Source organism: Cherax quadricarinatus, chromosome 44 (genome assembly GCF_038502225.1).
Source record: "Cherax quadricarinatus isolate ZL_2023a chromosome 44, ASM3850222v1, whole genome shotgun sequence".
Taxonomy (NCBI): domain Eukaryota; kingdom Metazoa; phylum Arthropoda; class Malacostraca; order Decapoda; family Parastacidae; genus Cherax; species Cherax quadricarinatus.
Window position 1 is genome coordinate 1,944,619 of NC_091335.1, and position 27,280 is coordinate 1,971,898.

Genomic DNA, 27,280 nt, shown 5'->3' on the forward strand with positions numbered 1-27,280 from the left:
ATAGAGTAGAAAAGCTTAAGTATAGTTTACCGATGCTGAACAATGCAAATTTCATTGATGCAAACAGTTTAAAATGCAGTTTATAAAGATGAACGATGCAGGTCGTACGATGCAGGCTTCGTGATGCACAACTGAACAATGCAGGCTCCTTGATGCAGAAATGAACAATGCAAACTTAAAAAATATGCATAAGCACAGACTAAACGAAATAAATGAGAGGCACAAGAGAAAACATGCATCGTGCTCTGGCATGCGTGAACAAGACAAAGAAGTGGAAGACAAAGCCACTAAACATCTTACTGCTGGTGCACTGAAGATGGGGGTCACCGCTCATGCCTCTGGGACAAGAACACAGGGCGCGGTGCCTGATGGCATCACAGAGGGCTGTAGGTGCACAAGGCTTGCCCACCTCACACGGGTTCTGGCAACTGCCACTGTAGCAGGCACGGTCAGCAGGGCAGTCCTCATTTCTAGTGCACTGAGGCTTGAGGCTGGGTGGAGCTGGGGTTAGGATGGGAGCAGTGGGTGGACGGCACCTTACATATGGGTTGCCAGTGTAGCCAGGACTACACATACATGTTGGTGTGTGAACAGTGACTATGCACTCAGCATTGAAGCCACATACATCTCTGCTCTGGCATGGGTCTTGGCACTGCTGGTTGAGACATGCCAAGTTGTAAGCACAATCGTTATCCACGAGGCATTCGGGTTGTGGAGTGGTGGGCGGCTGGTAGGGTGGTGGGGTGGGTGGCTCTGGGCGGCGGCATGCCACAAAGGGATTTCCTATATAACCCGGAGGACAATTACATATGGGTCGATGGTTATGAGCGGTGCACACAGCCATAGGGGCACAGGGGTTGGTGGTAAGGCAGACCTCCCTACACACACCACTGGTGCACACCTGTGTGTTGAAGCAGTGCTCATCCAGCAAACACTGAGGCTTCTCAGTTAGAGCCACAACTGGGGTACATATAGCCTGGTGCATCTGAGCAATACACTCAGAGTCTGTCTGGCATGGCTGCACACTGCATACCTTAACACAAAGACGGTTGTAACACTGCTCATCAAACGCGCACACTCCACTGGTTGTACACCCAATGGGTAGAGGCCCATCAGTGACTGGTAATGCAGGGGGAGAAGCAGGTGGCTCTGTCACCTGTGGTGGCTGTGTCAGCACCAATGGAGGATGTGTGGGCGAGGTGGGGGCTGCCACAGGCATGATGGGTTCCTTGGGTTGTGGGTGAATCTCCTTGAAAGGTGGTGGCAGGGTGGGAGGCACCTCTGTCACAAGTGCCTGACAATGATGCTGTGGGTTGCCCGTAGTTCCGCTGGGACATATACACACTGCTCGGTGGTCCAGGGATTTGCATTCTGCATTTTCTCCACAAATTCCCAAAGAGCAAACAGGGTAGCACAGTAGGTTAATGCAAGAGTTGTCTATGTCACAATTATCATTGTTCTCACAGGCTATTAATATTGGTGGGATGATGGGCGGAGGTGGGTGGACAGGAATAAAAGGCTCGGGTGACCTGGTGGTGGTTACCTCTGCCATTGGTGAGGGTGTAGTAGAGTCTGGAGCAGCTATGGGTTGCAGAGGTTGCTGTGACAGTGGGGTGTGAGCCCCACTAATTGGAGGCTGTGGTATAGTGGGCTGGAGCACGGATAATGCAGAACACTTGAGAGTTGGGTTCCCAGTGGTCCCAGGTGGGCACTTGCATTCTATCTTATGTGCTCTTGTCTGACATTCAGCATTTTCACCACACAGGCCTGGATAACATATGTCGAGACAGAGTTGGTTAACACATGAATTGTCATATGGGCACTCGTCTGCACTTTGGCAGCCAACTGGAAAAGGTGGAGCTGTTGGTGGAAGAGGCGGCGTAACAAAGGGTGGTGGAGAGGGCCTAGGACTGCTCAGCTCAAACAGTGGTAGTGGAGTAGTGTGGTCAGGGGCTGCCACTGGTATGACTGATACATCTACAACTGGTGATGGGGTGTCCTTGGTGGGCATGGCCAGCGTTGTGTGCTCCATATGTATTGCCTGGCAGCCCTCTGTAGGATTGCCTCTAGTACCAGTGGGGCACTCACAAACTGGACGTTGATTAAAGATCTGACACTCAGCATTCTCACCACAGATGCCTAGAGAACAGACATCATAACAGATGTGGTTCAGGCAAGAGTTGTCTGCAGGACATTCATCATTGTTCTGGCATGCAATAACAATTGGGGGTAGAATAGGAGTTATTGGAGGCCTAGGTGGTAAAGGTTCAGGTGTTGTAGTGGGCATCACTACTAGTGGTGGAGGCCTTGGCGTTGTTGGTGGAAGGATGGGCACCATGATATCTTCGGGTGGGTGGGGAGTAGAATGAACCAATGGGGGTAGAGGCTCAACTGAGCTTTCTGTGACCAAAGCTATACAGGCTATAGTAGGGTTGCCAGTGGTGCCCTTAGGACACACACAAGCAGGTCGATGTTCTGTTGTCTGACAATTAGCATTATGACCACACAATCCAGGATAACACACATCAAAGCATAGCTGGTTAACACAAGTATTATCAAATGGGCACTCATCATTGCTGGAGCAGCCAGTGGGAAGAGGGGGAGGAGTTGGTACAAAGGGAATAACAGGAGGCTCTGGCAGAGCAGGGTGAACCGGAGGCATGGACACTAGCGGAGGGAGAGGGACCTCAGTAGATGCAGCAATTGGCAACACAGGCTCGCTAGGAGGAACTGAAGTTATCCCAGGTATTGGTCCAACAGTTTCTGGCGGGAGAGTGACAAGAGAAGAGCATATTACTTGAGGATTCCCTGTTGTTCCAGGTGGGCACAAACACACTGGCCGGTGGTTCAGTGTTTTACAATCAGCGTCTTCGCCACAAATGCCAAGGCTGCAAACATCATAACAAAGCTGATTTAGACACGAGTTGTCCATGTCACAATCATCATTGTTCTCACAAGCAACAGGTACTAGAGGAACTATCGGAGGTGGTGGAGGTCGTGTGAGAGGTGGCTCTGTAGTAGGATGTTTTGGTTTCTCTGCCAGAGGAGGAAGTCCTGGGGCTGTGGGACCTGTGATTGGATGGATGATTATCTGCTCTATAGGATGCCTGTCTCCAACAACTGGAGGATGGAGAGGAACTGGTGCATCTACAGCAAGAGCTGAACACTTGACATTTGGATTGCCTGTAGTTCCTAATGGACAGTTGCAAGTAGGACGGTGTCCAACCGTTTCACAGTCTGCATTTTCTCCACATAAACCAGGATGACAAATGTCAAAACAAAGTTTGTTTACACAGGAGTTATAGAATGGACAATCATCAGAACTTTCACATCCCACAGGCAGGGGACCAGGTGTGGGTGGTGGTGGTGGTAGTGTCACTGGAGGCAGTGTGGGTCTAGGCCTTGAGTGTTCAACCAGTGGTGGTGCACCAGGACTTGTTGGTCCAGTTATTGGACGTACTGGGTCCCCAGGCTGGGTTGGCATAATTTCTGCTACTGGAGGCTTTAGACTGATAGGTTTTTCTGCAACTAAAGACACACATTCGCGTAAAGGATCTCCTGTTGTTCCTGGAGGACAGTTACAAACTGGACGATGTTTGGCAATTTTACACTCTGCATCATCTCCACAAACCCCCAGACTACACACATCATAGCAGAGGTTGTTGATACAAGAATTGTCTGAAGCACAGTCATCATTGTTCTCACAGGCAATGACAAGAGGTGGAATAATTGGTAGAGGTGGTGGTCTTGGACTAGTTGGTTCAGGCGGTCTTCTTGTTGGTGGTTCAGCTAGAGGAGGATCTGTAGGAGATGAAGGACCTGATGCTGGTATTACTGGCTCACCAGGAGGTAAGACTGTTATACCTGCCATTGGACTGTGGGTAACAGCTATCTCAGTAGCAAGAGCCATGCACCTCTCTGTTGGATTGCCAGTCGTGCCTGGTGGACACACACAAGAAGGGCGGTGTCCCACAGTCCTACAGTCAGCTGCTTCACCACAAAAACCAGGATGACATATATCCAAACAGAGGCGATTGATGCAGCTGTTTTCAACTGGACAGTCATCACTACTAACACAACCTACGGCATTTGGAGGTGCAGTTGGTATTGGAGGAGGCAGTGGAGCAGGAGGTTCCGTAGTGTGAGGTATTGGAGCTTCAGCTAGCGGTAATGGTGGGGATGTACTTGGACCAACAACTGGGTGTATAGGTTTTTCTCTATCAACAGTTATGTCAGCAATGGGGTGCTCAGTAGTTATGACAGGTTTTTCAGTTGAAATAGCTCTACAGCCTTCTTGTGGATCTCCAGTTGTTCCGGGATAACAAAGACACACTGGTCTGTGATTTATACTCACACATTCAGCTTTTTCACCACAAATGCCAAGGCTACAGACATCATAACAAAGCTGATTCAAACATGAGTTGTCCATGTCACAATCATCATTGTTCTCACAAGCAACAGGTACTAGAGGAACTATCGGAGGTGGTGGAGGTCGTGTGAGAGGTGGCTCTGTAGTAGGATGTTTTGGTTTCTCTGCCAGAGGAGGAAGTCCTGGGGCTGTGGGACCTGTGATTGGATGGATGATTATCTGCTCTATAGGATGCCTGTCTCCAACAACTGGAGGATGGAGAGGAACTGGTGCATCTACAGCAAGAGCTGAACACTTGACATTTGGATTGCCTGTAGTTCCTAATGGACAGTTGCAAGTAGGACGGTGTCCAACCGTTTCACAGTCTGCATTTTCTCCACATAAACCAGGATGACAAATGTCAAAACAAAGTTTGTTTACACAGGAGTTATCGAATGGACAATCATCAGAACTTTCACATCCCACAGGCAGGGGACCAGGTGTGGGTGGTGGTGGTGGTGGTAGTGTCACTGGAGGCAGTGGGGGTCTAGGCCTTGAGTGTTCAGCCAGTGGTGGTGCACCAGGACTTGTTGGTCCAGTTATTGGATGTACTGGGTCCCCAGGCTGGGTTGGCATAATTTCTGCTATTGGAGGCTTTAGACTGATAGGTTTTTCTGCAACTAAAGACACACATTCGCGTAAAGGATCTCCTGTTGTTCCTGGAGGACAGTTACAAACTGGACGATGTTTGGCAATTTTACACTCTGCATCATCTCCACAAACCCCCAGACTACACACATCATAGCAGAGGTTGTTGATACAAGAATTGTCTGAAGCACAGTCATCATTGTTCTCACAGGCAATGACAAGAGGTGGAATAATTGGTAGAGGTGGTGGTCTTGGACTAGTTGGTTCAGGCGGTCTTCTTGTTGGTGGTTCAGCTAGAGGAGGATCTGTAGGAGATGAAGGACCTGATGCTGGTATTACTGGCTCACCAGGAGGTAAGACTGTTATACCTGCCATTGGACTGTGGGTAACAGCTATCTCAGTAGCAAGAGCCATGCACCTCTCTGTTGGATTGCCAGTCGTGCCTGGTGGACACACACAAGAAGGGCGGTGTCCCACAGTCCTACAGTCAGCTGCTTCACCACAAAAACCAGGATGACATATATCCAAACAGAGGCGATTGATGCAGCTGTTTTCAACTGGGCAGTCATCACTACTAACACAACCTACGGCATTTGGAGGTGCAGTTGGTATTGGAGGAGGCAGTGGAGCAGGAGGTTCTGTAGTGTGAGGTATTGGAGCTTCAGCTAGCGGTAATGGTGGGGATGTACTTGGACCAACAACTGGGTGTATAGGTTTTTCTCTATCAACAGTTATGTCAGCAATGGGGTGCTCAGTAGTTATGACAGGTTTTTCAGTTGAAATAGCTCTACAGCCTTCTTGTGGATCTCCAGTTGTTCCGGGATAACAAAGACACACTGGTCTGTGATTTATACTCACACATTCAGCTTTTTCACCACAAATGCCAAGGCTACAGACATCATAACAAAGCTGATTCAAACATGAGTTGTCCATGTCACAATCATCATTGTTCTCACAAGCAACAGGTACTAGAGGAACTATCGGAGGTGGTGGAGGTCGTGTGAGAGGTGGCTCTGTAGTAGGATGTTTTGGTTTCTCTGCCAGAGGAGGAAGTCCTGGGGCTGTGGGACCTGTGATTGGATGGATGATTATCTGCTCTATAGGATGCCTGTCTCCAACAACTGGAGGATGGAGAGGAACTGGTGCATCTACAGCAAGAGCTGAACACTTGACATTTGGATTGCCTGTAGTTCCTAATGGACAGTTGCAAGTAGGACGGTGTCCAACCGTTTCACAGTCTGCATTTTCTCCACATAAACCAGGATGACAAATGTCAAAACAAAGTTTGTTTACACAGGAGTTATCGAATGGACAATCATCAGAACTTTCACATCCCACAGGCAGGGGACCAGGTGTGGGTGGTGGTGGTGGTAGTGTCACTGGAGGCAGTGTGGGTCTAGGCCTTGAGTGTTCAACCAGTGGTGGTGCACCAGGACTTGTTGGTCCAGTTATTGGATGTACTGGGTCCCCAGGCTGGGTTGGCATAATTTCTGCTATTGGAGGCTTTAGACTGATAGGTTTTTCTGCAACTAAAGACACACATTCGCGTAAAGGATCTCCTGTTGTTCCTGGAGGACAGTTACAAACTGGACGATGTTTGGCAATTTTACACTCTGCATCATCTCCACAAACCCCCAGACTACACACATCATAGCAGAGGTTGTTGATACAAGAATTGTCTGAAGCACAGTCATCATTGTTCTCACAGGCAATGACAAGAGGTGGAATAATTGGTAGAGGTGGTGGTCTTGGACTAGTTGGTTCAGGCGGTCTTCTTGTTGGTGGTTCAGCTAGAGGAGGATCTGTAGGAGATGAAGGACCTGATGCTGGTATTACTGGCTCACCAGGAGGTAAGACTGTTATACCTGCCATTGGACTGTGGGTAACAGCTATCTCAGTAGCAAGAGCCATGCACCTCTCTGTTGGATTGCCAGTCGTGCCTGGTGGACACACACAAGAAGGGCGGTGTCCCACAGTCCTACAGTCAGCTGCTTCACCACAAAAACCAGGATGACATATATCCAAACAGAGGCGATTGATGCAGCTGTTTTCAACTGGACAATCATCACTACTAACACAACCTACGGCATTTGGAGGTGCAGTTGGTATTGGAGGAGGCAGTGGAGCAGGAGGTTCCGTAGTGTGAGGTATTGGAGCTTCAGCTAGCGGTAATGGTGGGGATGTACTTGGACCAACAACTGGGTGTATAGGTTTTTCTCTATCAACAGTTATGTCAGCAATGGGGTGCTCAGTAGTTATGACAGGTTTTTCAGTTGAAATAGCTCTACAGCCTTCTTGTGGATCTCCAGTTGTTCCGGGATAACAAAGACACACTGGTCTGTGATTTATACTCACACATTCAGCTTTTTCACCACAAATGCCAAGGCTACAGACATCATAACAAAGCTGATTCAAACACGAGTTGTCCATGTCACAATCATCATTGTTCTCACAAGCAACAGGTACTAGAGGAACTATCACAGGTGGAGGAGGACGTGTGACAGGTGGTTCTGTTGGTGGACGTTTTGGCTCCTCTACCAGCGGAGGAAGTCCTGGGGCTGTGGGACCAGTTATTGGATGGATGGCTATCTCATCTGCAGGAGGCCTGTCTCCAACAATTGGAGGAGGTAGTGGTACTAGATCATCCACAGCAAGAGCTGAGCACTTGACATTTGGATTGCCTGTGGTTCCTAATGGACAGGTGCAAGTAGGATGGTGTCGAACCGTTTCACAGTCTGCATTTTCTCCACATAAACCAGGATGACAAATGTCAAAACAAAGTTTGTTTACACAGGAGTTATCGAATGGACAATCATCAGAACTTTCACATCCCACAGGCAGGGGACCAGGTGTGGGTGGTGGTGGTGGTGGTAGTGTCACTGGAGGCAGTGGGGGTCTAGGCCTTGAGTGTTCAGCCAGTGGTGGTGCACCAGGACTTGTTGGTCCAGTTATTGGATGTACTGGGTCCCCAGGCTGGGTTGGCATAATTTCTGCTATTGGAGGCTTTAGACTGATAGGTTTTTCTGCAACTAAAGACACACATTCGCGTAAAGGATCTCCTGTTGTTCCTGGAGGACAGTTACAAACTGGACGATGTTTGGCAATTTTACACTCTGCATCATCTCCACAAACCCCCAGACTACACACATCATAGCAGAGGTTGTTGATACAAGAATTGTCTGAAGCACAGTCATCATTGTTCTCACAGGCAATGACAAGAGGTGGAATAATTGGTAGAGGTGGTGGTCTTGGACTAGTTGGTTCAGGCGGTCTTCTTGTTGGTGGTTCAGCTAGAGGAGGATCTGTAGGAGATGAAGGACCTGATGCTGGTATTACTGGCTCACCAGGAGGTAAGACTGTTATACCTGCCATTGGACTGTGGGTAACAGCTGTCTCAGTAGCAAGAGCCATGCACCTCTCTGTTGGATTGCCAGTCGTGCCTGGTGGACACACACAAGAAGGGCGGTGTCCCACAGTCCTACAGTCAGCTGCTTCACCACAAAAACCAGGATGACATATATCCAAACAGAGGCGATTGATGCAGCTGTTTTCAACTGGACAGTCATCACTACTAACACAACCTACGGCATTTGGAGGTGCAGTTGGTATTGGAGGAGGCAGTGGAGCAGGAGGTTCCGTAGTGTGAGGTATTGGAGCTTCAGCTAGCGGTAATGGTGGGGATGTACTTGGACCAACAACTGGGTGTATAGGTTTTTCTCTATCAACAGTTATGTCAGCAATGGGGTGCTCAGTAGTTATGACAGGTTTTTCAGTTGAAATAGCTCTACAGCCTTCTTGTGGATCTCCAGTTGTTCCGGGATAACAAAGACACACTGGTCTGTGATTTATACTCACACATTCAGCTTTTTCACCACAAATGCCAAGGCTACAGACATCATAACAAAGCTGATTCAAACATGAGTTGTCCATGTCACAATCATCATTGTTCTCACAAGCAACAGGTACTAGAGGAACTATCGGAGGTGGTGGAGGTCGTGTGAGAGGTGGCTCTGTAGTAGGATGTTTTGGTTTCTCTGCCAGAGGAGGAAGTCCTGGGGCTGTGGGACCTGTGATTGGATGGATGATTATCTGCTCTATAGGATGCCTGTCTCCAACAACTGGAGGATGGAGAGGAACTGGTGCATCTACAGCAAGAGCTGAACACTTGACATTTGGATTGCCTGTAGTTCCTAATGGACAGTTGCAAGTAGGACGGTGTCCAACCGTTTCACAGTCTGCATTTTCTCCACATAAACCAGGATGACAAATGTCAAAACAAAGTTTGTTTACACAGGAGTTATCGAATGGACAATCATCAGAACTTTCACATCCCACAGGCAGGGGACCAGGTGTGGGTGGTGGTGGTGGTAGTGTCACTGGAGGCAGTGTGGGTCTAGGCCTTGAGTGTTCAACCAGTGGTGGTGCACCAGGACTTGTTGGTCCAGTTATTGGATGTACTGGGTCCCCAGGCTGGGTTGGCATAATTTCTGCTATTGGAGGCTTTAGACTGATAGGTTTTTCTGCAACTAAAGACACACATTCGCGTAAAGGATCTCCTGTTGTTCCTGGAGGACAGTTACAAACTGGACGATGTTTGGCAATTTTACACTCTGCATCATCTCCACAAACCCCCAGACTACACACATCATAGCAGAGGTTGTTGATACAAGAATTGTCTGAAGCACAGTCATCATTGTTCTCACAGGCAATGACAAGAGGTGGAATAATTGGTAGAGGTGGTGGTCTTGGACTAGTTGGTTCAGGCGGTCTTCTTGTTGGTGGTTCAGCTAGAGGAGGATCTGTAGGAGATGAAGGACCTGATGCTGGTATTACTGGCTCACCAGGAGGTAAGACTGTTATACCTGCCATTGGACTGTGGGTAACAGCTATCTCAGTAGCAAGAGCCATGCACCTCTCTGTTGGATTGCCAGTCGTACCTGGTGGACACACACAAGAAGGGCGGTGTCCCACAGTCCTACAGTCAGCTGCTTCACCACAAAAACCAGGATGACATATATCCAAACAGAGGCGATTGATGCAGCTGTTTTCAACTGGACAGTCATCACTACTAACACAACCTACGGCATTTGGAGGTGCAGTTGGTATTGGAGGAGGCAGTGGAGCGGGAGGTTCCGTAGTGTGAGGTATTGGAGCTTCAGCTAGCGGTAATGGTGGGGATGTACTTGGACCAACAACTGGGTGTATAGGTTTTTCTCTATCAACAGTTATGTCAGCAATGGGGTGCTCAGTAGTTATGACAGGTTTTTCAGTTGAAATAGCTCTACAGCCTTCTTGTGGATCTCCAGTTGTTCCGGGATAACAAAGACACACTGGTCTGTGATTTATACTCACACATTCAGCTTTTTCACCACAAATGCCAAGGCTACAGACATCATAACAAAGCTGATTCAAACATGAGTTGTCCATGTCACAATCATCATTGTTCTCACAAGCAACAGGTACTAGAGGAACTATCACAGGTGGAGGAGGACGTGTGACAGGTGGTTCTGTTGGTGGACGTTTTGGCTCCTCTACCAGCGGAGGAAGTCCTGGGGCTGTGGGACCAGTTATTGGATGGATGGCTATCTCATCTGCAGGAGGCCTGTCTCCAACAATTGGAGGAGGTAGTGGTACTAGATCATCCACAGCAAGAGCTGAGCACTTGACATTTGGATTGCCTGTGGTTCCTAATGGACAGGTGCAAGTAGGATGGTGTCGAACCGTTTCACAGTCTGCATTTTCTCCACATAAACCAGGATGACAAATGTCAAAACAAAGTTTGTTTACACAGGAGTTATCGAATGGACAATCATCAGAACTTTCACATCCCACAGGCAGGGGACCAGGTGTGGGTGGTGGTGGTGGTGGTGGTAGTGTCACTGGAGGCAGTGGGGGTCTAGGCCTTGAGTGTTCAGCCAGTGGTGGTGCACCAGGACTTGTTGGTCCAGTTATTGGATGTACTGGGTCCCCAGGCTGGGTTGGCACAATTTCTGCTATTGGAGGCTTTAGACTGATAGGTTTTTCTGCAACTAAAGACACACATTCGCGTAAAGGATCTCCTGTTGTTCCTGGAGGACAGTTACAAACTGGACGATGTTTGGCAATTTTACACTCTGCATCATCTCCACAAACCCCCAGGCTACACACATCATAGCAGAGGTTGTTGATACAAGAATTGTCTGAAGCACAGTCATCATTGTTCTCACAGGCAATGACAAGAGGTGGAATAATTGGTAGAGGTGGTGGTCTTGGACTAGTTGGTTCAGGCGGTCTTCTTGTTGGTGGTTCAGCTAGAGGAGGATCTGTAGGAGATGAAGGACCTGATGCTGGTATTACTGGCTCACCAGGAGGGAAGACTGTTATACCTGCCATTGGACTGTGGGTAACAGCTATCTCAGTAGCAAGAGCCATGCACCTCTCTGTTGGATTGCCAGTCGTGCCTGGTGGACACACACAAGAAGGGCGGTGTCCCACAGTCCTACAGTCAGCTGCTTCACCACAAAAACCTGGATGACATATATCCAAACAGAGGCGATTGATGCAGCTGTTTTCAACTGGACAATCATCACTACTAACACAACCTACGGCATTTGGAGGTGCAGTTGGTATTGGAGGAGGCAGTGGAGCAGGAGGTTCCGTAGTATGAGGTATTGGAGCTTCAGCTAGCGGTAATGGTGGGGGTGTACTTGGACCAACAACTGGTTGTATAGGTTGTTCTCTGTCTAGAGTTATGTCAGCAATGGGACGTTCAGCAACGATGATAGGTCTTTCAGTTAAAATAGCTCTACAGCCTTCTTGTGGATCTCCAGTTGTTCCAGGTTGGCAAAGGCATACAGGTCTGTGACTGATTATCCTACAATTAGATTTTTCACCACAAACCCCAAGACTACAAACTTCATAACACATCATGTTTAGACATGAATTGTCCATGTCACAATCATCATTGTTCTCACAAGCTACAGGTAGTGGAACTATCACAGGTGGAGGAGGTCGTGTGATGGGTGGCTCTGTAGGTGGGTGTTTTGGCTCCTCTGTCAGTGGAGGAAGTCCTGGGGCTGTGGGACCAGTGACTGGATTGATGATTATCTCCTGTGCAGGAGGTCTGTCTCCAACAACTGGAGGGAGAGGAACTGGTGTATCCACAGCAAGAGCTGAACACTTGATGTTAGGATTGCCCGTGGTTCCTACTGGACAGATGCAAGTGGGACGGTGTCCAACTGTTTGACAATTGGCATTTTCTCCACAAAATCCAGGATGACATATATCAAAACATAATTTGTTGACACATGAATTATTGAATGGACACTCACCAGAACTTTCACATCCCACAGGCAGGGGACCAGGTGTGGGTGGTGGTGGTGGCGGCAGTGTCACTGGAGGTGGTGTTGGTCTGGGGCTTGGATGTTCAGCCAGTGGTGGTGCACTAGGACTTGTCGGTCCAGTTATTGGATGTACTGGGTCTCCAGGCTGGGTTGGAATAATTTCTGCTATAGGAGGCTGTGGGCTGATAGTTGTTTCTGCGAGTAAAGACACACATTCATGCAAAGGATCTCCTGTTGTTCCTGGAGGACAGCTACAAACTGGACGATGAGATCCTATTTTACACTCTGCGTCATCGCCACAAATTCCAAGGCTGCATACATCATAACAGAGATTATTGATGCAGGAATTATCCATTGTGCAGTCATCACTGTTCTCACATGCAATTGCAATGGGAGGGACAATTGGAGGTGGTATAGGCGTTGTTGTTGGTGTTTGTATAGGTCTTGTTGTATGTGTCTCAGCTAATGGAGGAAGTGGCATTGTGACTGGCCCAGTGATAGGATGTGGAGGATCATACTCTGGAGAGTGAGGTGTTCCTTTTATAGGTAAATCAGTCAGAGGTTTCTCTGTTACTAAAGAGAGACAACCCTGTGTGGGGTTACCTGTGGTACCAGCTGGACATAAACATATCGGTCGATGACCAATTGTATGGCATTCAGCATTCTTGCCACACAACCCAGGAGTACAGATGTCCGTGCAGAGACGATTGATGCATGTGGTGTCGAAGTTGCATTGATCATTCTTCTCACATCCAACTATGATTGGAGGTGGTGAAGGGATCAAAGTTGGATGAGAAGTGGTCGGCACTGGAGGTCTACGATGAGGCATTTCTGCAATTGGTGGGGGTCGCGAAGTTGTATCTGAAATTGGACGAATTGACTCTTGAGGTGTAAGCGGCACCTCGGCAAAAGGAGGCACTTTTGTTGAACTTTCAAAAAGTAAAGCTTTGCACCTGATTTGTGGATTTCCAGTTGTGCCAGGAGGGCAAAGACACACAGGTCTATGACTAACAGTTCTGCAATCTGCAGATTCACCACAAATCCCCAAACTGCATGCATCATAGCAGAGCATATTAAGGCAAGTGTTATCATAATCACAATCATCATTATTTTCACATGCTACAGAAATAGAAGGAAGTAAGGAAGGTAAAGGAGGTCGTGTGACAGGTGGTTCTGTAGGTGGGTGTCTTGGCTCCTCCACCAGAGGAGGAAGTCCTGGGGCTGTAGAACCTGCAATGGGATGGAATGTTATCTCCTCTGCAGGAGGTGTGTCTCCAACAACTGGAGGAGGGAGTGAAACTGGTGTATCCACAGCAAGAGCTGAGCACTTGATATTAGGATTCCCTATGGTTCCCGCTGGACAGGTGCAAGTGGGACGGTGGCCAACAGTTTGACAGTCTGCATTTTTTCCACATAAACCAGGATGACATATGTCAAAACAGAGTTTGTTGATGCAGGAGTTATCAAATGGACACTCATCAGAGCTTTCACATCCCACAGGCAGGGGACCAGGTGTGGGTGGTGGTGGTGGTGGTGGTGGTAGGGTCACTGGAGGTAGTGTGGGTCTGGGGCTTGGATGTTCAGCCAGTGGTGGTGCACCAGGACTTGTCGGACCAGTTATTGGATGTACTGGGTCCCCAGGCTGGGTTGGCATAATTTCTGCTATGGGAGGATGTAGGCTGATAGGCCTTTCTGTGTGTACAGACACACACTGCTGTGAAGGAATTCCAGTTGTTCCTGGAGGACAGCTACACACTGGACGATGGTTTTCAATTTTACATCTAAGGTTGTCTTCACATACTCCAAGGCTACACACATCATAACAAAGGTTGTTGATACAAGAGTTGTCCATAGTGCAGTCATCATTATTTTGACAGGCAATTGCAATTTCTGGTACAATTGGATTGGGCAGAGGTGGTGGCAGAGGTTGTTCATGTGGTGTAATTGTTAGAATCTCTGCCAGTGGGGGAAGTGGGGTAGTGGTAGGACCTTGCACTGGAGTGATAGAGGGATCATCTGGTGGGTGTGGCAACTGCGACATAGGGGATACCGTGCTAGGTCTTTCAGTCATCAGAGCACTGCAGTGTTCTGTTGGGTTACCCATTGTTCCAGGAGGACAAAAGCATGATGGTCTATGACCAATAGTTCTACAGTCAGCATTCTCTCCACACAGACCAGGAGTGCACATGTTAAGACAATACCGATTTACACAGGTATTATCATAGGGACAGTGAGTATTACTTTCACATCCTACAAGTATAGGTGGAGGTGTTGGCACTGGGGCAGGTGGGGCTGAGGTCAACTCTGGTGGTCTACTGGATGGAGGTTCTGCAATCGGAGGTGTCATTTCTGAAGTTGGACCAGAAAGAGGACGTATGGAAATATCATCTTGTTGCAGCGGACTTTCTGTCAATGGAGGAAGAACAGTAATCCTTTCAGTAGTAATAGCTTTACAGCTAATCTGAGGATCTCCAGTAGTTCCCAGAGGACACACACAAACTGGTCTATGGTTGAAACTCTGACAGTAAGCATCTTCGCCACACAAGTTAAGGCTGCACGAATCATAACACAGCATATTGATGCAAGAATCACCTATACTACAGTCATCATTGTTCTCACAAGCAACAGGTACTAGAGGAACTATCACAGGTGGAGGAGGACGTGTGACAGGTGGTTCTGTTGGTGGACGTTTTGGCTCCTCTACCAGTGGAGGAAGTCCTGGGGCTGTGGGACCAGTTATTGGATGGATGGGTGTCTCCTCTGCAGGAGGCCTGTCTCCAACAATTGGAGGACGGACTGGAACTAGATCATCCACAGCAAGAGCTGAGCACTTGACATTTGGATTGCCTGTGGTTCCTACTGGACAGGTGCAAGAGGGACGGTGTCCAACTGTCTGACAGTCTGCATTTTCTCCACAAAAACCAGGATGACAAATGTCAAAACAGTATTTATTAACACAGGAATTATCAAATGGACACTCGTCAGAACTTTCACATCCTACAGGAAGGGGACCAGGTGTGGGTGGTGGTGGTGGCAATGTCACTGGAGGTAGTGTGGGTCTTGGACTTGGGTGCTCAACCAGTGGTGGTGCACCAGGGCTTGTTGGTCCAGTTACTGGATGTACTGGGTCCCCAGGCTTGATTGGTATAATTTCAGCCATGGGAGGCTCTGGGCCAATAGGCTTTTCAGCAAGTATAGAAATACATTCATGTAAAGGATCTCCTGTGGTTCCTGGAGGACAGCTACAAACTGGACGATGGCTGGCAATTTTACACTCTGCGTCGTCTCCGCAAAGTCCAAGACTACACACATCATAGCAAAGGTTGTTGATACATGAATTGTCTGAAGCACAGTCATCATTATTCTCACAAGCAATGACTAAAGGTGGAATAATTGGTAGAGGAGGTGGTCTTGGACTAGTTGGTTCTGGTGGTCTTGTTGTTGACAGTTCAGCTAGAGGTGGAGGAGCAGGAGATGAGAGACCTGATGTTGGTATTACTGGTTCACCAGGCGGTAGGACTGTAGTACCTGCCATTGGACTGTGGGTAAGTGGAATCTCAGTAGAAAGAGCCATGCACTTGCGTGTTGGATTGCCGGTTGTGCCTGGTGGACATACACAAGTGGGTCTGTGCTCCACAGTCTTACAGTCAGCAGCCTCACCACAAAGGCCAGGATGGCACATATCCAGGCACAGGCGATTGATGCAACTGTTTTCTCCCGGACATTCATCAGTACTTTCACAACCTACAGCATTTGGTGGAGCAGCTGGTATTGGAGGAGGCAATATAACAGGAGGTTCTGTTGTTACACGTATTGGAGTTTCAACTAAAGGTAATGGTGGTGGTGTACTTGGACCAATAATTGGTTGGATAGGTTTTTCTATATCTAGAGTAATGTCTGCAATGGGACGCTCTGTAATAATGACAGGGCTTTCAGTTGAAACAGCTTTGCAACCTTCTTGTGGGTTTCCCGTTGTTCCAGGTTGACAAAGACACACTGGTCGGTGATCTACAGTTTTACAATCAGCTTCTTCACCACAAACCCCAAGACTACAAACATTATAACACATCATGTTTAAGCATGAATTGTCCATGTCACAGTCATCATTGTTCTCACAAGCAACAGGTACTAGAGGAACTATCACAGGTGGAGGAGGACGTGTGATATGTGGTTCTGTTGGTGGACGTTTTGGCTCCTCTACCAGTGGAGGAAGTCCTGGGGCTGTGGGACCAGTTATTGGATGGATGGGTGTCTCCTCTGCAGGAGGCCTGTCTCCAACAATTGGAGGACGGACTGGAACTAGATCATCCACAGCAAGAGCTGAGCACTTGACATTTGGATTGCCTGTGGTTCCTACTGGACAGGTGCAAGTGGGACGGTGTCCAACTGTCTGACAGTCTGCATTTTCTCCACAAAAACCAGGATGACAAATGTCAAAACAGTATTTATTAACACAGGAATTATCAAATGGACACTCGTCAGAACTTTCACATCCTACAGGAAGGGGACCAGGTGTGGGTGGTGGTGGTGGCAATGTCACTGGAGGTAGTGTGGGTCTTGGACTTGGGTGCTCAACCAGTGGTGGTGCACCAGGGCTTGTTGGTCCAGTTACTGGATGTATTGGGTCCCCAGGCTTGATTGGTATAATTTCAGCCATGGGAGGCTCTGGGCCAATAGGCTTTTCAGCAAGTATAGAAATACATTCATGTAAAGGATCTCCTGTGGTTCCTGGAGGACAGCTACAAACTGGACGATGGCTGGCAATTTTACACTCTGCGTCGTCTCCACAAAGTCCAAGACTACACACATCATAGCAAAGGTTGTTGATACATGAATTGTCTGAAGCACAGTCATCATTATTCTCACAAGCAATGACTAAAGGTGGAATAATTGGTAGAGGAGGTGGTCTTGGACTAGTTGGTTCTGGTGGTCTTGTTGTTGACAGTTCAGCTAGAGGTGGAGGAGCAGGAGATGAGAGACCTGATGTTGGTATTACTGGTTCACCAGGCGGTAGGACTGTAGTACCTGCCATTGGACTGTGGGTAAGTGGAATCTCAGTAGAAAGAGCCATGCACTTGCGTGTTGGATTGCCGGTTGTGCCTGGTGGACATACACAAGTGGGTCTGTGCTCCACAGTCTTACAGTCAGCAGCCTCACCACAAAGGCCAGGATGGCACATATCCAGGCACAGGCGATTGATGCAACTGTTTTCTCCCGGACATTCATCAGTACTTTCACAACCTACGGCATTTGGTGGAGCAGCTGGTATTGGAGGAGGCAATATAACAGGAGGTTCTGTTGTTACACGTATTGGAGTTTCAACTAAAGGTAATGGTGGTGGTGTACTTGGACCAATAATTGGTTGGATAGGTTTTTCTATATCTAGAGTAATGTCTGCAATGGGACGCTCTGTAATAATGACAGGGCTTTCAGTTGAAACAGCTTTGCAACCTTCTTGTGGGTTTCCCGTTGTTCCAGGTTGACAAAGACACACTGGTCGGTGATCTACAGTTTTACAATCAGCTTCTTCACCACAAACCCCAAGACTACAAACATTATAACACATCATGTTTAAGCATGAATTGTCCATGTCACAGTCATCATTGTTCTCACAAGCAACAGGTACTAGAGGAACTATCACAGGTGGAGGAGGACGTGTGACAGGTGGTTCTGTTGGTGGACGTTTTGGCTCCTCTACCAGTGGAGGAAGTCCTGGGGCTGTGGGACCAGTTATTGGATGGATGGGTGTCTCCTCTGCAGGAGGCCTGTCTCCAACAATTGGAGGACGGACTGGAACTAGATCATCCACAGCAAGAGCTGAGCACTTGACATTTGGATTGCCTGTGGTTCCTACTGGACAGGTGCAAGTGGGACGGTGTCCAACTGTCTGACAGTCTGCATTTTCTCCACAAAAACCAGGATGACAAATGTCAAAACAGTATTTGTTAACACAGGAATTATCGAATGGACACTCGTCAGAACTTTCACATCCTACAGGAAGGGGACCAGGTGTGGGTGGTGGTGGTGGCAATGTCACTGGAGGTAGTGTGGGTCTTGGACGTGGGTGTTCAACCAGTGGTGGTGCACCAGGACTTGTTGGTCCAGTTATTGGATGTACTGGGTCCCCAGGCTGGGTTGGCATAATTTCGGCAATGGGAGGCTGTGGACTTATAGATGTTTCTGCGAGTAGAGAGAAACAGTTATGTAAAGGATCTCCTGTAGTTCCTGGAGGACAGCTACAGACTGGGCTATGACTGCCAATTTTACACTCTGCATGATCTCCACAAACTCCCAGACTACACACATCATAACAGAGGTTGTTGATGCAAGAATTGTCTGAAGCACAGTCATCATTATTCTCACAAGCAATGACAAGTGGTGGAATAACTGGAGGTGGTGGTGGTCTTGGAACAGGTGGCTCTGGGGTTGTCGAAATTGGCAGTTCAGCTAGTGGTGGAGGAACAGGAGACGTGAAATGAGAAGTTGGTATTACTGGCTCACCAGGTGGTAAGATTGTAGTACCTGCCACTGGACTGTAAGTAACAGGTATCTCAGTAGCAAGAGCCATGCACCTGTGTGTCGGATTCCCTGTTGTGCCTGGTGGACATACACAGGTGGGTCGGTGACCCATAGTCTTGCAATCAGCAGCCTCCCCACAAAAGCCGGGGTGACATACATCTAGGCAGAGCTGATTGATGCAGCTGTTTTCTACTGGACAGTCATCACTGCTAACACAACCTACAGCATTTGGTGGAGCAGTTGGCACTACAGGAGGCAGTGGAACAGGAGGTTCTGTAGTTACAAGTACTGGAGCTTCAGCTAGTGGTGATTGTGTTTGTGTAGTTGGACCAGCTACAGGGTGGATAGGTGTTTCTCTATCTAAAGTTATGTCAGCAACAGGAGGCTGTACAATAATATGAGGTTTTTCTGTTGCTATGGCTATGCATCCTTCTTGTGGATTTCCTGTTGTTCCCAGCTGACAAAGACACACTGGTCTGTGATGTACAGTTTTACAATCAGCTTTTTCACCACAAACCCCGAGGCTGCAGACATCATAACACATCATGTTTAAGCATGAATTGTCCATGTCACAGTCGTCATTATTCTCACAAGCAACAGGTGCTAGAGGAACTATGAGAGGTGGAGGAGGTCGTGTGACAGTTGGTTCTGTAGGTGGGCGTTTTGGCTCCTCAGCCAGTGGAGGAAGTCCTGGGGCTGTGGGACCTGTGACTGGATGGATGGTTATCTCTTCTGCAGGAGGCCTGTCTCCAAGAACTGGAGGGAGTGGAATTGGTGTATCAACAGCAAGAGCTGAGCACTTGATATTAGGATTTCCTGTGGTTCCCACTGGACAGGTGCAAGTGGGACGGTGTTCGACAGTCTGACAGTCCGCATTTTCTCCACAAAACCCAGGGTGACAGATGTCAAAACAGAGTTTGTTGACACAGGAGTTGTCGAAGGGACACTCATCTGCACTTTCACATCCCACAGGCAGAGGACCAGGTGTGGGTGGTGGTGGTGGCAAGGTCACTGGTGGCAGTGTTGGTTTGGGACTTGGGTGTTCAGCTAGTGGTGGCATAGTTTTTTCTGTTGGTCCTGGAACTGGATGTATATCATCTATTTCTTTTGATGCTAGTGTCTGTGTTATTGGAGGGAAGGTAGTTATTTTCTCTGTCAACAAAGCTATGCATTTTCGAGTGGCATCTCCAGTGGTTCCTGGTGGACATGTACAAATTGGCCGATGTGTTGTAACCCTACATTCAGCGTCTTCTCCACATATGCCCAATGAACACACATCATAGCAAAGTTTGTTGTAGCATGTATTATCCATGCTACAATCATCATTGTTCTCACATGCCACAGTAATTGGGGGAATGATTGGTGCAAAGTGTATCTGTTCCAACAGATGCTGTGGTGGTGGCCTAGTGGGTGGCTCTTCAGCTATTGGAGGAGGGTGTGTGTGTGAGGGACCAGTAATGGGGTGGACTACTGATGGTGGTATATCGGGATGCACCTCACTTAATGGCGGTCTTAGTGTATGAGGTTCTTCAACCAATAATGCAGTGCATTTTATAGTTGGATTTCCAGATGTTCCCGGAGGGCATACACACGTTGGCCGATTTGCTAAAGTCTGACAATGAGCTGTGTCTGCACACAGTGTTGGGCTGCATACATCTCCACACAAGCGATTTATACAGGTTGCATCAAAGGGACATTGGTCATTGCTGGCACATCCAACCTTCACAGGTGCCGGCATCTGGTGTAGAGGTATGAGCTGTTTGTAGGGTTTCTCTGGAGCTCTGGTGGTGGAGGCAGCAGCCATAGGAGGTGGCAAAGTCTGAACCATGCCTTCCACAGGATGAATGGGGTCGTCTGGTGAAGGATGCTGAGTTTGTGCAACAGGACCAAGTGTGGTGGGTGGAGCTTTTGTTGCAACAGCCATGCACTTTAAAAATGGATCACCTGTTGTCCCTGGTGGACAAGAGCACTTGGGCCTGCTGCTAACCATTGTACAATCTGCATTGCTTCCACAGTAACCTTGGTGACATACATCTACACAAAGTCTATTAATGCATGTGTTACTATATGGGCAGTCATCTGTGCTCTCACACCCAACAGTGATTGGAGGTGAAGTAGTTAGGAAAGGTGGGGCTGGTCTAGGAGTTAGTGGTCTCTTGCGCTCCGTAGTGGGATATTCGACTAGAGGTCGCTGGGTGGTGGTGGTCAGGGCAATGGGTGTATGCTGGGACACACTTGGTATGAGTGGCCTCTCAACTATTGGTGGAAGGCGGTCACACACATACCCAGAGCCAGTGAAACCTAGGATGCAGGTGCACACAGGAAAGTGTGCCAGTGTCTCACACCTTGCAAAAGGAGAGCAAGGATTATGTAGAATGCATGGACTGACACACTCACGCTGGGCACACGCTTTGTTGGTGGGACAGTCTTGATCAGTGAGGCAGTCTGGTGGGGAAGTGGCTGCAATTGGCTCTTTGCACTCTATGTATGGGTTGCCAACAAGTCCTGGTTGACAGTAACATGTGGGTTTGTGGCTGATGCCACGACACAGTGAGTTGTGACTACGACATGGATTGGTAACACTGCAAACTAGAACACAGTCAAAGTTGTGGCACATCTTGTCATCGTCACATTCAAAGTCTCTAGTGCATTCTATGTCAACTTCGTGGCTCAGAGGCAGAGTAGCCACACCAGGTCTGACAGTCGTCCGAGTCGGAAATACGGCAATTGGGGAAGGGGTAGTTGTGGTGGAAAGCACACAATAATAACCATTGCCTACATAACCCAGGATGCATGTGCAGTGTGGTAAGTGAGCAACAACTGTACATTCAGCTAGGTGTGAGCATGGATTAGCCACACCACATGGACTAACACACCGACGCTCAGCACAAGCCTTGTCCTGTGCACAGTCGATGTCAGCCAGACATTCAGGTCTGGGTGTGGTTGTGGTTGGGAAGCAGCGAATGATTGGGTTTCCTTGGAATCCTGGGGGGCATTTGCAGACTGGCCGGTGTTGGATGACAGTACAGTCGGCACCTGTAGCGCATGGGTGTGTGGCAACGCATGGATCCACACACCTTTCGTTGATGCAGCTCCGGGAGGGGGAACAGTGTGAGTTAGACTTACACTCAGTGGGTGGGAGTGGGGGAGAGGCTGGAGTAGTTGGAGGATGGAAGGCTTGGGATGCAGTGGGTGAGGGGAAGTCTACAAGCGGGAAAGGAGTGGTGGTAGGGGAACACCCTCGCTCGGGGTCGCCTGTGTACCCTTGGAGACAATAGCATATAGGAACATTGTTAGTAACTCGACATTCAGTGTTAAAGCCGCATGCACTCGGGGAGCATTTGATGGGCTTCGCTGATGCTGAAAAAGTTATAGATCATGCAGTTAGCACATGCAATAGATAAACTTTAAAGTTTGTACATTATGCTACATGCTTTACACTTCAACAATTTCTGAATGCAAATACAACTTGAAATAGAAACTAGAGGGACATGCTAGCGGGAGGACAGATATGCCATGCAGAATGACATGCTCCTTTAAATAACATCTCATGCTCATTGTATGTATTTCATGCTTCATCTCAACATATAACAACATTGCTATTTGGCTATCGTGCAAAAGATCAAAATCATAACATGACAGAAAAATACAGATTCATCAAGCAGGCCCAAAGCAGGTGGTGATGGGTACTTACCAAGAAGACACTCTATGTATGGGTTGCCCTTGTATGCCCGAGGACAAGAGCACATGGCCCTGTGGTTGATGACATCACAGAGAGCATTGACTCCACAGCTGCCATCCTGACAGGGGTCCCGACACTTTTGGTTGACACAGGCAAGGTACTTGGGACAGTCTGAGTTGATGGTACACTCTGGTCGACACTCAACGTATGGGTTGCCAATGTAGCCAGGGTAGCAAGAACACTTGGCAAGAGCATCCACCACAGCACAGTTGGCATTGGGGCCACACGGGGTAGGGTTGCATGGATCTTTGGGCACCACTACATGAACAAAACATAACAGCATATATTTCTTTGATAACAAATACAAAATGAACATGCAACACACACACACACACACACATATATACAGTGGACCCCTGCCTTATGAACGCATCGTGTTATGTTAAATCCGCCATATGAAGCATTTGAACACAAAAATTTTGCCTCGCCTCACGATAAAAAACTCGCCTTATATGATTCATCCAGGACACGTCCCACGTGTGGCCTCAGCGCCAGTGTTTACAAGCCAGCCAGTGCGGTCGCATATACGCATACATTCAGTACATTTCACATTATCTCAGTGTTTTTAGTGCCTATAACTGCAAAATAAGTTACCATGGACCCCAAGAAAGCTTCTAGTGCCATCCCTGTGGTAAAAAGAGCGAGAATTAGTATGGAATTCAAAAAAGAGATTAAGGAAATGTGTGCAAAGTGGGTTGAACTGCAAACCTTTACGGATGAAAATCACCCTGACACAGCTACTGCAAGCCGTGTTGGCAACCTGTACAATGACAATGTTATGGCCCATTTTAGGTAAGTCTTAAAGGAACGGGAGGTACAGAGCTCTATGGACAGATTTGTTGTGCGACAGAGGTTCAGTGACTCTCAAGCTGGTCCTAGTGGCATTAAAAGAAGAAGGGAAGTAACCCCGGAAAAGGACTTGCTATCTCAAGTCCTAATGGAAGGAGATTCCCCTTCTAAACAATAACTTCCACACTCTCTCCTCTTCCCATCAAATCAATCATCACCAGATCTTCAATAAAGGTAAGTGTCATGTATTCTATTCTTAGAGGAATAGTAACTGTGCATGTCTTCTTCAGTTTGTGTGTATTAAAATTAATATTTCACGTGGTAAATTTTTTTTTCATACTTTGGGGTGTCAGGAACGGATTAATTTGATTTCCATTATTTCTTCTTCTTCTTCTTTCAATGTACCAGCCGTATCCCACTGAGGTGGGGTGGCCCAAAAGAAAAAACTGAAGTTTCTCCTTTTAAATTTAGTAATATATACAGGAGAAGGGGTTACTAGCCCCTTGCTCCCGGCATTTTAGTCGCCTCTTACGACAAGCATGGCTTACAGAGGAAGAATTCTGTTCCACTTCCCCATGGAGATAAGAGGAAATAAACAAGAACAAGAATTAGAAAGAAAATAGAAGAAAACCCAGAGGGGTGTGTATATATATGCTTGTACATGTATGTGTAGTGTGACCTAAGTGTAAGTAGAAGTAGCAAGACTTACCTGTAATCTTGCATATTTATGAGACAGACAAAAGACACCAGCAACCCTACCATCATGTAAAACGATTACAGGCTTTCGTTTTACACTCACTTGGCAGGACGGTAGTACCTCCCTGGGCGGTTGCTGTCTTATGGGGAAAATTAATTCGGCTAACGATAATTCCGGCGTACGTTGAGCTCTCAGGATTAATATTGTAAGGTGGGGGTCCACTGTACATTTTATATTTATATAGTATATATATATTTATATATTTATATAGTATATATATATATATTTATATACATACACACACAAAGAAGGGAATGTATGAAAGTATAGTAGTACCAACACTCTTATATGGGTGTGAAGCTTGGGTGGTAAATGCAGCAGCGAGGAGACGGTTGGAGGCAGCGGAGATGTCCTGTTTAAGGGCAATGTGTGGTGTAAATATTATGCAGAAAATTCGGAGTGTGGAAATTAGGAGAAGGTGTGGAGTTAATAAAAGTATTAGTCAGAGGGCAGAAGAGGGGTTGTTGAGGTGGTTTGGTCATTTAGAGAGAATGGATCACAGTAGAATGACATGGAAAGCATATAAATCTATAGGGGAAGGAAGGCGGGGTAGGGGTCGTCCTCGAAAGGGTTGGAGAGAGGGGGTAAAGGAGGTTTTGTGGGTAAGGGGCTTGGACTTCCAGCAAGCGTGCGTGAGCGGGTTAGATAGGAGTGAATGGAGACGAATGGTACTTGGGACCTGACGATCTGTTGGAGTGTGAGCAGGGTAATATTTAGTGAAGGGATTCAGGGAAACCGGTTATTTTCATATAGTCGGACTTGAGTCCTGGAAATGGGAAGTACAATGCCTGCACTTTAAAGGAGGGGTTTGGGATATTGGCAGTTTGGAGGGATATGTTGTGTATCTTTATATGTTTATGCTTCTAGACTGTTGTATTCTGAGCACCTCTGCAAAAACAGTGATAATGTGCGAGTGTGGTGAAAGTGTTGAATGATGATGAAAGTATTTTCTTTTTGGGGATTTTCTTTCTTTTTTGGGTCACCCTGCCTCGGTGGGAGACGGCCGACTTGTTGAAAAAAAAAAAAAAAAAAAAAATATATATATATATATATATATATATATATCTTCTTTCAACATACCAGCCGTATCCCACCGAGGCGGGGTGGCCCAAAAGAAAAAACTAAAGTTTCTCTTTTTAAATTTAGTAATATATACAGGAGAAGGGGTTACTAGCCCCTTGCTCCCGGCATTTTAGTCGCCTCTTACAACACGCATGGCTTACGGAGGAAGAATTCTGTTCCACTTCCCCATGGAGGATATATATATATATATATATATATATATATATATATATATATATATATATATATATATATATATATATATATATATATATATATATGCAATAAGATCACAGTAAACAGGTGATTTCAAAATATGCAAAACAACCACTCTGGCTTGGACTTTCTCTATTCTTTCAGAGTGGTTGTTTTGCATATAGGGATGCATATATATATATATATATATATATATCTATATATATATATATATATATCTATATATTGCAGGTGTATGGTGTAGGAGGTAGGTTACTGAAAGCAGTGAAGAGTTTTTATGAGGATAGTGAGGTTGAAGTTAGAGTACATAGGAAAGAGGGAAATTATTTCCCAGTAAAAGTAGGCCTTAGACAAGGATGTGTGATGTCACCGTGGTGGTTTAATATATTTATAGATGGGGTTGTAAGAGAAGTAAATGCGAGGGTCTTGACAAGAGGCGTGGAGTTAAAAGATAAAGAATCACACATAAAGTGGGAGTTGTCACAGCTGCTCTTTGCTGATGACACTGTGCTCTTGGGAGATTTTGAAGAGAAGTTGCAGAGATTGGTGAATGAATTTGGTAGGGTGTGCAAAAGAAGAAAATTAAAAGTGAATACAGGAAAGAGTAAGGTTATGAGGATAACGAAAATATTAGGTGATGAAAGATTGGATATCAGATTGGAGGGAGAGAGTATGGAGGAGGTGAATGTATTCAGATATTTGGGAGTGGACGTGTCAGCGGATGGGTCTATGAAGGATGAGGTGAATCATAGAATTGATGAGGGGAAAAGGGTGAGTGGTGCACTTAGGAGTCTGTGGAGACAAAGAACTTTGTCCTTGGAGGCAAAGAGGGGAATGTATGAGAGTATAGTTTTACCAACACTCTTATATGGGTGTGAAGCATGGGTGATGAATGTTGCAGCGAGGAGAAGGCTGGAGGCAGTGGAGATGTCATGTCTGAGGGCAATGTGTGGTGTGAATATAATGAAGAGAATTCGTAGTTTGGAAGTTAGGAGGAGGTGCGGGATTACCAAAACTGTTGTCCAGAGGGCTGAGGAAGGGTTGTTGAGGTGGTTCGGACATGTAGAGAGAATGGAGCGAAACAGAATGACTTCAAGAGTGTATCAGTCTGTAGTGGAAGGAAGGCGGGGTAGGGGTCGGCCTAGGAAAGGTTGGAGGGAGGGGGTAAAGGAGGTTTTGTGTGCGAGGGGCTTGGACTTCCAGGAGGCGTGCATGAGCGTGTTTGATAGGAGTGAATTGAGACGAATGGTTTTTAATACTTGACGTGCTGTTGGAGTGTGAGCAAAGTAACATTTATGAAGGGGTTCAGGGAAACCGGCAGGCCGGACTTGAGTCCTGGAGATGGGAAGTACAGTGCCTGCACTCTGAAGGAGGGGTGTTAATGTTGCAGTTTAAAAACTGTAGTGTAAAGCACCCTTCTGGCAAGACAGTGATGGAGTGAATGATGGTGAAAGTTTTTCTTTTTCGGGCCACCCTGCCTTGGTGGGAATCGGCCAGTGTGTTAATAAAAAATTAATAAAATAATAATAATAATAATAATAATAATAATAATAATAATAATAATAATAATAATAATAATAATAATAATTAATATATATATATATATATATATATATATATATATATATATATATATATATATATATATATATATATATATTTACCCCCCCCAGTTAGGGTAAGATAAAAACAGCTCTTGGAGGATAGATGGGCTAATGAGAGCATAGGAAATGGAGTCGAAGACGTATAGGGTAGGTTTAAAAATGTAGTGTTAGTGTTCAGCAGAAGTTTGTGGTTACAGGAAAGTGGGTGCGGGAGGGAAGAGGAGCGATTGGTGGAATGATGATGTAAAGAGAGTAGTAAGGGAGAAAAAGTTA

General features: G+C 46.8%; 1 protein-coding gene across 2 annotated transcripts in view; it reads right to left on the minus strand.

Annotated features, from left to right (window-relative positions):
• Positions 1-27,280, minus strand: part of dpy (dumpy) — a 386,475-nt gene that overhangs the window by 72,378 nt on the left and 286,817 nt on the right. For both annotated transcript variants that reach the window (XM_070093949.1, XM_070093948.1), the window contains 2 exons: positions 22,532-22,837; positions 301-13,179 (listed from right to left, as the gene is read on the minus strand). In XM_070093949.1, the coding sequence (XP_069950050.1) occupies positions 301-13,179; positions 22,532-22,837 (13,185 nt within the window). The remainder of the gene's footprint in view (positions 1-300; positions 13,180-22,531; positions 22,838-27,280) is intronic.